The 10,313-nt window shown below is 45.5% G+C and overlaps 1 protein-coding gene across 3 annotated transcripts; it reads left to right on the forward strand.

The window, feature by feature from the left end:
- Nucleotides 1-1,212: 1,212 nt before the first annotated feature.
- On the forward strand, nt 1,213-7,526 carry RPS14 (ribosomal protein S14). Of its 3 annotated transcripts, none has more exons than XM_032625417.1 (5): nt 1,213-3,182; nt 4,048-4,198; nt 4,703-4,864; nt 6,397-6,473; nt 7,405-7,526. In XM_032625417.1, exons 2-5 carry the CDS (start codon nt 4,050-4,052, stop codon nt 7,470-7,472), a joined length of 456 nt encoding a protein of 151 aa, XP_032481308.1. In that variant the 5' UTR covers nt 1,213-3,182; nt 4,048-4,049; the 3' UTR covers nt 7,473-7,526. The 3 variants fall into 3 exon arrangements, with proteins under 3 accessions (XP_032481308.1, XP_032481310.1, XP_032481309.1); XM_032625419.1 differs by having other exon boundaries at nt 1,213-3,178; XM_032625418.1 differs by having other exon boundaries at nt 3,147-3,384.
- The last annotated feature ends 2,787 nt before the right edge of the window (nt 7,527-10,313 follow it).

The following is a 10,313-nucleotide window of genomic DNA, read 5'->3' on the forward strand; positions in this document are numbered from 1 at the left end:
GGTGCAGAATTAAATGGAGAGGGCAGGGTAGCCTTGTTGAGGAGAGATTTGAGCAGAGGCATGAAGGAGGAAAGGGAGCAAACCTTTCCATTATTAGCGATAATCTAAGGGAAGATTATTACTGGAAGAGGGAACAGCATGTGCAAAGGCCCAAAGGTGGAAACACCACTGACATATTCTAGGAAGAGCAAGGAGGCTGGTATGACTGGAGTAGAGTTAGTGAGGGGAGACGGGTGGGTGACACGGGGATGTAATGATGAGAGAAAACGGGTGGTGGGGGCAGATTATATAGGCCTTTAGGTCATTGTAAGGATTTTGGCTTTTGCTTTGACTGAAGCCATTTGGAGGGTTTTGAGCAGAAGCCTGACAGAATCTGACTCATGTTTTAATAGGATCAGTATGGATGCTCTGTGGAGGATAGTCTCTCAATGGTGGTGGCATGAGGGACTAAAGTAGAAGCAGGGGTCACAGTTAAGAGGTGAAAGATAACTGGTACCTGAGACCAAGGTGGCATTAGTTGGGAGAGAAGGAAGTGCTCAAAATTTGGTTATATTCTGAAAGTAGATCCAACAGGATTTCCTGGTAGATTAAACATGGGACATGAGAGAAAGGGCTGTCAAAGAAGACTCCTCTAATCCAAAGCAGGAACTTACTCCACACTGCTCCAGACTCAGCTAACAAACCTCCTTTACTGGGGAACTCAGTGATCGAGAACAAAAAAGGTTTTTCTTTCAAAGAATATAAACAGACAATTCACAAGAGAGACGCAAATGCGCAAAACAATCCATAAAGAGGTGTCTGACCTTGTTAATTATGGAATAAATACAATACAGCAAGGAGACAGATTTAGTTTCTCAGTTTAGCAGAAGTGAAAATTGATATCAACTTTCTGGAGGGCAGTTTAGCAACAAATATCAAAACTTAAAATATATGTTCCTTTTGACTGCTGGTAGTTTACCCAAGGAAGGAATATCACAAGTGTGTTGCTGACACTTTTGTTTACATTTGAAAATTCTGGAAATAACTTAAATGTCCTACAATAGAGAACTGACTAAATAAACAATGGTACAGCTATAGAGAGGAATATCATATAGTAATAAAAAGTAATGCAATACAGGTATTCCTGGTTGCTTGCAAAGAAGAGGATTGAGTTGCTGGGGACGGAAATGACAGGAGTAGGGTTTTTGGGTTTTTTTTTGTTTTTTTGGAGTAGGGTTTTTTAAAACATACTTTTTGATAACTGCAATTTTTAATTTGTGTGAATACATGTAATATTCAAAATAATAAATGAAATTTGAAATATCTGTAAAAAAAGTATTGTAAATCTCTATTAGTTGTTACGGGAGGATGTCCACAATGTTGAGTGAGAAAAAGAGTTACCAAATGGCATATAGAATACAATTTCATTTACATGAGATTGTATATTACATACTAAAAATATACATATAGATATAAGTATAGAAAGTTATTTCTGGAATGATGCTCCAATTTAATAATAGTGGTATCTCTAGAAGAAAAAATTTAGAGATGATTTTTACTTTTTTGCTATATACTTTTCTGTATTGTGTGGATTGTTTATAATGAGCATGGATTTTTTTTTTTATACTATCAGGGGAAAATATATTTTCTTTTAAAAAGGAAGAGCAAAAAAAAAAAAAAAGGAAGTGCCTCGGACTTCCCTGGTGGTGCAGTGGTTAAGAATCTGCCTGCCAATGCAGGGGACACGGGTTCGAGCCCTGGTCAGGGAAGATCCCACATGCTGCGGAGCAACTAGGCCCGTGTGCCACAACTACTGAGCCCACAGGCCACAACTACTGAAGCCCGTGAGCCTAGAGCCCGTGCTCCACAATGAGAGAAGCCACCGCAATGAGAAGCCCACGTACTGCAACGAAGACCCAACACAGCCAAAAATAAATAAATAAAATAAATAAATTTATTAAAAAAAAAAGAAAACTAGAAACAGAACTACCATATGATCCAGCAATCCCACTCCTGGGCATATATATCTGGAGAAGACCATAATTTGAAAAGATACCTGAACCCCTATGTTCATAGCAGCACTATTTACAATAACCAAGACATGGAAGCCACCTTCGACAGAGGAATGGATAAAGAAGAAGTGGTACGTGCATACAATGGAGTGTTACTCAGCCATAAAAAAAGAACGAAATAATTCCATTTGCATCAACGTGGATGACCTAGAGATTATCATACTAAGTGAAGTAAGTCATACAGAGAAAGACAAATATCATATGCTATCACTCATATGTGGAAACTATTTTTTTAAAAAATGATACAAATGAACTTATTTACAAAACAGAAACAGACTTACAGACATCGAAAACAAACTTATGGTTACCAAAGGGGAAACGTGGTGGAGTAGGGATAAATCAGGAGTTTGGGATTAACATACACACACTACTATATATAAGATGGATAAGCAACACAGGTCTACTGTATGGCACAGGGAGCTCAGTATTCTGAGATAACCTATATGAGAAAAGAATCTGAAAAAGAATGAGTATATGTATATGTATAACTGAATGACTTTGCTGTACACCTGAAACTAACACAACATTGTAAATCAACTATACTCCAATAAAACTTTAAAAAATAAAATAAAATCGCTTTCTTTAAAAGGGAAGTCAAAACAGTATCTATTTGATAATGTGGTGAGGATTAAATGAGGCAATGCATATGAATCGCTTATCCCAGGCTGGTATACAATGCTAAGTATTGAATAATTTATTCTTATTTTGCCAAGTACACAGAAGTTGAAAGTCTACGATCACCGTGGTTTCGTTGTTGTTGTTCACCTCCACACCACGAGGGGCGCTGCCGCCCCCAGGCTGACCAGGCTCAAGGTCAGGGAAGTCTGTCTAGCCGCGGTCGCCGCCATCTTAGGACACAGGCCTTCCACCGTGTGTAGCTGCTTCGTGCAGTCTTAGAAGCAGACCCGCTCGCCAAGACACCCAGCCTCTTACCTCCTTAGGCGCTCCTTTAAGTAAGCTGTATTCTCGAGGGCGTTTTAATCTCCTTGGAAACGCTAAAATCGGCGTCTTCCGGGAGCCGGCCTCGCCCCGTGACCGCAGACGTACACTTCCGGGGACACGTGCGTGACCCGTCGCCCCGCCCTCTCCCTCTCTTTCTTTCTGGTGGCTGATTCTGAATAAGACGAGTAGGTAGGAACCCTGGGCGAGGAAAATCGGGTGGCATCCTGCGGCACGGGGACCTGCCGGGGCCGGGGCGTGGGGCTGGGGTCTTTCCGTGGAAGGCAAACCAAGTGCCGGGCGAGAGGAGCTCGGCGGGCCGACCCAGACTCTGGTTCGCGTCCCGTCTCGGGAGGCAGCGGTCTTGCTTCAGGGAAAAGCCGGTAAAGCAGGGGTGAGTTCGGGTCTAGCCTCGAAGGCATAGGCCCCGCGCCACGACCACACTTGCGCTGAAAAGGCAGCGCAGCATGGTTGATTGGGAAAGGAGCGGGAAATTTAGTCTGTTGTGATCTCCCACCATTACCCCACCAGCTTTTACGTAGGCGGTCGCAGGCCGGTCCCCTGATTTCTAGTTTGTTTTCGATCTGGAAAGTAGGAATAGTCGTGCGAATTCCGTGGGGATGTAGTGAGGATTCCAGAGGGGAATGCAGAAAAAGGCCCTTCGTTAGGTGTTTCCTAAATCTGAGTGACTGCTAAGTCGGGCACGTTTTAATTTCTGGGCGCTCAGGGCAGGTTTCTCAAAGCCAGAAATTAGGGGAAGGCTTAATTTCTCCTAACATCAGTGTTTGTTGAGCATCTACCGTGCGCCTATTGCCGCTGAAGGCCGAGACGAGGGACGTTCAAGTCTTGGCACGGTGGGCTGGGAGGTGCAGGGCAGGGTTAGCCTCCAGCAAGCGACACCTGGAAATCCTGAGCGCTGGCGTGTTCGCGGCGTGGGGCGGGAGAGCAGGTGCCTGCGTGTCCCGCGCACCTTTCTTGGGGGAGCAGTTATTCCCAGAGAAGTAAACCTTGGGGTTTTCTGTCGTTAACACTGGGATTTTTTTTTTCTTTCTTTAAGAAATGGCACCTCGCAAGGGGAAAGAAAAGAAAGAAGAACAGGTCATCAGCCTTGGTCCTCAGGTGGCCGAAGGAGAAAATGTATTTGGTGTGTGCCACATTTTTGCATCCTTCAATGACACTTTCGTCCATGTCACCGATCTTTCTGGCAAGTGAGTACCTACGTGGCGAGGCCCAGGACCCAATTAACAAGGGTTGGGGTTAGAAACGACCCTGGAACTGGGTGGCAGTTTAAGGGGATCTCTTGAAATAATTGTTGTAAAATGTTCAAATAAGGATATGTTCTTGGTTGATGAGTCCACAGATGGTGTGATCTCCTAGGTACTGGAGTTCTGAGAGAGAAGGAGACATTTTGTGCCCTTATGGGCTTACAGCATGGGGACCTCATATGTAACATGAGGAGGAATTACTCATGGAGTAATAGGAGGATTAAATGTAAAAGTACATGTAAATCGTCGATACAGAGCTTAGTTATCTAGGATCTGAACCCCATCAAGGCAGAGCCCATGGCAGTCTTGTCAGATCAGGATGCATGTTCAATTGACTTTCATTCTCTGCCCAACCTGAGTAGTAGTGCTTTTTATTCATTAGGATGTGGTATGCACTCTGAATCCTTGTTGGGTAGGAAAGAAAGGACCCTGTGCATTTGTCACCAGGGAAACCATCTGCCGTGTAACTGGTGGGATGAAGGTGAAGGCTGACCGAGATGAGTCATCTCCATATGCTGCCATGTTGGCTGCCCAGGATGTAGCCCAGAGGTGCAAGGAGCTGGGCATCACTGCCCTCCACATCAAACTCCGGGCCACAGGAGGAAATAGGTAAGGCTGGGACTGGGCAGTGAGGTCACTGGGCTTGGGCAAGACATCCTAGGTGTGTACATAATTAATACAGGCATACATCAAAGATGCTGTGGGTTTGGTTCCAGACCACTGTGTTAAAGCAAATATATCAGTAAAGCAAGTCACGTGAATTTTTTGTTATCCCAGCATGTATAAAAGTTACATTTACACTGTATGTAGCCTACTGAGTGTGTAGTAGCATTAAAAAAAAAAAAAAACAGTGTACATAACCGTAAGTTAAAAATAATTTGCAACTAAAAAAAATTTCTAACCATCTGACAATGAAGGGTTGCCATAAGCCTTCAATTTGTTTTTTTAAAAAAGGCATGATCTGTGAAGTACAGTAAAATGAGATATGCCTGTAACTGCTTCCTGCACCCTCCCCTGCGCCAACTTACTGTGTTAATTGAGCACTCAGAGCATACGAGGTACTGTGTTCGAAGTACTAGAAGAGAGTGATGGGGGACAATAGATACAGTCTCCATCCTCTTACGTGGCTCTTAGGCTGGTGGAGAGTCAGGCTTTAAGCAGCATAGAGCAGGGGAGCATGTGGTTTCTTTTTGCAGCAAGTGCTGGGAAGCAAAAATGTGTCAAGGATGGGTTGGTAATAAAGTTTAAACTAAGACCTAATGTTGTGGTTAGAAGTCAGTCCAGTGAAGGAAGGACAGGGGAGAGTATTCCAGCCAGGAACGACTGGAAGGAAAAGGTCTTGGGGTGGAAATGAGCTTGGCACATCTGTGGACAAGAGTGGCATGAGGTGTGGTAAGATAGGAGCGGGTGAGGTCCTGCTGGGTCTTGAAGAACCTGGTTAAGATTTGGACTTGGGCTGGGGGCGGGGGGGGCATGAAAACTTGTTAACAGTAATGACCTGTTGAGGCTGGGTTGTATGATATTTATTTTATTGTTGTTATTTGTCTTTTTTTTTTTTTTTTTTTTTTTTTTGCGGTACGCGGGCCTCTCACTGTTGTGGCCTCTCCCGTTGCGGAGCACAGGCTCCGGACGCACAGGCTCAGCGGCCATGGCTCACGGGCCCAGCCGCTCCGCGGCACGTGGGATCTTCCCGGACCAGGGCACGAACCCGTGTCCCCTGCATCGGCAGGTGGACTCTCAACCACTGCGCCACCCGGGAAGCCCTGTTATTTGTATTTTAAGATGACTGCTGTGTTGGGAACAGACCAGATAGGAAGTTGTTAAAGTGGTCCACTGGACCGATGATAGTGTCGTGGTCTTGGGAGGATGGAAAAGGACAGATCACCAGAAACACTTAGAATCACAGCATGTGACCAAAAGGGGCACTTCCTTAAACAAGGTACAGGCAGAGCAGGATAGAAACTGTGACCCATGGTGCTGGGGGGAGTGTGTGACAAAAAGTAAGTGGCATAGTAAGCCTGAAGTATTTACGGTCTGGCCCTTTGCAGAAAGAAAGTTTGTAGAGCCCTGAACTAGAGGGTCGTGGGATCTTCTAATGACTTGGCCAAAGGCTTTTCTTAATTTGGATATTCATATCCTAGGACCAAGACTCCTGGACCAGGGGCCCAGTCAGCCCTTAGAGCCCTCGCCCGCTCAGGAATGAAGATTGGGCGGATTGGTGAGTGCCCCTCTTTGGCTTATGCTTGGATTTGCTTTGAAGCACTGACCCCGGAAAGCATGTGGTCTGCTCAGTGGATACAGGGCCTAGTCTGGTAACTTTTGGCAGTTAGGTTTGTTAATAGGGAGTACAAGAGGCACCATGTGACATAAACTCTCTCCCTGAACACCCTTGTTGCCTTGATGTGAATGTCCTGCATTGGGACAGCGCTGTCTCATTTCTGAACTTCTGTGCCTGATGGTGACTGGTGGAACTGACAGGAGATGAATTGTCCTTTCCAGTGTTCTCATGAGGGTTGCTATTGGTATTTTGGGGGGGTGTCTCCTGTGTGATCATTGACTACTCAGTATCAGTAGGGCAGGCCAGGCATTGTGACAAGAGTATGGAGGGGTCAGTAGCTCCCATGGTTGAGAATCACAGCAGTTCTCTACACTTGTGTAGTATTTATACCCTCATGTCTGATCTGGCCACTTATAGCTCTTAGGAAGGAGATGTTAGCCCTTCCCTATTGTTTCTGTGGCAACGTGTACTGATCCCTCAGTCTAATGGTCTAGCCCTCTCAAGATTTTTTCAGAACATTTGCAACCTCTTAGCTATTAAAAAGGAGATATTCTTCAGTTTATGAGGATGTCCCACTAGAGTCAGTGTGCTAGGTGTCAGAAACCTGGATTTATCACCTGCCTCTGACATCCTGTGCAAGTGACCCACTCCGAGCCTCAGTTTCCCCTTCTGGTAAGCTGAGTTCAAACCACATCAGAAATTTTGAGGAAGCAGCAGATGGGGCAGCTCCACATCGATCTGTTAAATACTGAGGACTTAACTTGTGAAGCAGCAGGATTCACTGCTGATCTGTTAGACCAATTGGCCCAGGGAGGCCTGGACCCCTTCCCATCAAGCTCCAGGCAATGATGTTTTCTCTTCCTCCCCACAGAGGATGTCACCCCCATCCCCTCCGACAGCACCCGCAGGAAGGGGGGTCGCCGTGGTCGCCGTCTGTGAACAGGACTCCTCAAATTATTGTTTTCTGTTAATAAATTGCCTTGATGTAAGTTCTTTTCGACTCTAGTCTTTTCTCCTTTGTGTAGGGGCCACCCTTGGGGATATTTTGATTCCTTCCTCCTGTATTTAACCAGGGTGTGGGACTGTCTTGAGGTCATGGGTGCGTTGATAAACCAACAGCCATTTAATAGATACATTGCTTCAGAGAATGTATCTAGCCTGTCAAAGAGGAGCACAAGAGGTACTGATTCAGCCCCTACCGTGGGACAGGGTGAGCCTGTGTTCTGTGAACTGGTTTCCTGGGAGGAGGAGCCTAAGGAAAGGTGAGATAATGGTGGCTGCGGTTGGGTCTTTTCTACACTGCTTGTTGTGGTGTTAAGTTACCTCAGTCATCTAAAGCCGACCAAGGCCTTGAAGACCTTGTTTTGAAAGTGAAGGTGTTGATTCCAAAAGTGGACCAGTTCTTAAAGAGCGGGAGTGGAGTGGAAACTGTTGAGCTAAGTGTATGTAGCCTGAGCAGAAGAGCCTTCCCGACAGCCATATATAAACACGTGTGGGTGTGTACTCGCCCCCCACACCTTCTGTGCAAAAAAGGGATCGCACTCTTGCATCTTGCTTTTTCTCACTTGGCAGATCTTGGAGGTTGTTCCACATCAGTACATAAAGTACATAAAGATTCGGTCACCCACAAATACACACCAAGCCCTATTTTCGTCGGTGATGAAAAAGAAAGTTTCTGCTTTCCGGAAGCATGCATCCAGCTCCGAGGACCCAGTGGCACCAGATGGTACTGAGTGTTCTGCAGAGGCTTAGCATAGCGCTGTGTGATAGTGACTGCTACCCCAAGGCAAGACAATGGCATCATGTTTTCAGGGTTCATCACAGCATGGTTCAGAACTTCATTCCTTTTTATTGATGATTAACGTTCCATTACCTTGATACACAGATCTCTTCACAGTTCTCTTCCAACTTGGAAGAACCTTGGAGAGGTGGGTCTTGCCATGGCTCCTACCAACTTACCCTGTGTGATGGACAAGCCATCTTTTTTGAGTCTCTTTGTTTCTTCATCTTAAAAATGAGTGATTACAACCCAAAGTATAAAATGAGTCCATGCTGTTGCAGGTGATTGGAATAAATTAAGCCATAAATCTTAAAAAGGATTCTAAATAAAAGTAGATGCTCCCCCTTCCAGTAAGTGGAACTTACTGTGGGCTAGACTTAGTGACTCACGAACATGGAAGAGGGAAGATGTTAACTTTGTTCTGGAGAGACCTTAACCAAACTATTAAGGTTGCTTAACACTTCTGGTACATCATGTTGATAGTACTCTGATTTGACAAGATGAGCACTTCACCTCTGAATTCTCTCTGAAAACCCATAGTCCAGTTAGAGGACATTCTACAGCGTTATCAACATTTAAATGGTCAAAAGTTATGAAAAACAAGGACTTAAGACCAGAGGAGGGACTTCCCTGGTGGCACAGTGGTTAAGAATCCACCTGCCAATGCAGGGGACACGGGTTCGATCCCTGGTCCAGGAAGATCCCACATTCCAAGGAGCAGCTAAGCCCGTGCGCCACAACTACTGAGCCTGCGCTCTAGAGCCCGCGAGCCACAACTACTGAAGCCCGCGCACCTAGAGCCCGTGCTTCACAACAAGGGAAGCCACTGCAATGAGAAGCCCGTGCACCACAACGAAGAGTAGCCCCCGCTCGTCGCAATTAGACAGCCCGCATGCAGCAACAAAGACCCAATGCAGCCAAAAATAAGTAAATAAATTTATTTTAAAAAAAAAGACCAAAGGAGCTGAAGGAGATATGTAATGCATTGGATCCTGGACCAGAAGAGGCATTAGTATAAAAGCTAATATCTAACCTGGAGTCCAATTAGTAGTAATGTACCTATGCTCATTAGTTTTGACAAATGTATTGTTATAATGTAAGATGTTAACATGAGGAAACCAAATGAGTGTTATACAGAAACACCATACCTTTGCAACTTTTTGGTAAATCTTAAAGGATTCCAAAATAAACATAGGGGAAAAAAATGAGGGTACTTTTCTACTGTCATTCTGGTTTCTAAGGCAGGACGTGGTGCACAGACCCTCAGGTATGCATTCCAGGATGAAAATCCCAGTTCCCCAGATTTGGACTCTAACCTCAGGCAAATTATTTAACCCCTCAGCCCTTTAGTGAAAATTCCTGTGATAAGGGCAGCCTCATAGGGCATCACAAAAATAAGATTAAAGCGTTTAGCACAGTGCCTGGCGCTGAAGAAGCTGCCGCTATTCTCATGCCTGTTCAGTTCTGCCAAGCAGCATGAATGACAGCTGGCTGGAATCCTGGTGGGAAAATGCTGGCGCTTGCTGGAGCGTTCTTTTTATTTCCTGTGATGGGACTTTGCAACCTGTCCTGCTGTTTCCTGGTAACAAGGGATGCAGTCAGCCAGGTCTTTGAAAGCAGTTCATTTCTAGGTTTTGTTTGCAAGTTACAAGGAGAGCTAATTGGCGCAGCCCAGGTTGGAATGTAAGCAGCCTCCTGGCCACTGAGGTGGACAGGGCAGGACTCGAGATGTTGCCCCCGCCCGAGACTGCAGACCATGGAAGCCCAGCTGCTGGCTGTAAGTGCAGCCTCAACCAGGGCCGTGGAGATGGTCCCTACTTCTCGCTCCTTTCTCTTACCTGAGCTCCTGCAACAGTCTCTCCAAGTCTCCCTGTCTTCCCCCAGGTCCCTGCCTATCCCTAGGCCACACTGCAGCTGTGTGATCTAAAATTAATTGGATTCTGTCACCATCCTGCTGTTTTATCCCTGCCCCACTCTTCAGTCTGGAAGCCAGTCTCCAC

This window comes from Phocoena sinus, chromosome 3 (genome assembly GCF_008692025.1).
Source record: "Phocoena sinus isolate mPhoSin1 chromosome 3, mPhoSin1.pri, whole genome shotgun sequence".
NCBI classification, from domain to species: Eukaryota; Metazoa; Chordata; class Mammalia; order Artiodactyla; family Phocoenidae; genus Phocoena; species Phocoena sinus.

Coding starts and splice junctions, on each gene's coding strand:
- RPS14 (XM_032625417.1), top strand. CDS start 4,050: ATGGCACCTCGCAAGGGGAAAGAAAAGAAAGAAGAACAGGTCATCAGC. Junction 4,199..4,702: donor GTCACCGATCTTTCTGGCAA/GTGAGTACCTAC, acceptor ATTTGTCACCAG/GGAAACCATCTGCCGTGTAA. Junction 4,865..6,396: donor CGGGCCACAGGAGGAAATAG/GTAAGGCTGGGA, acceptor TTCATATCCTAG/GACCAAGACTCCTGGACCAG.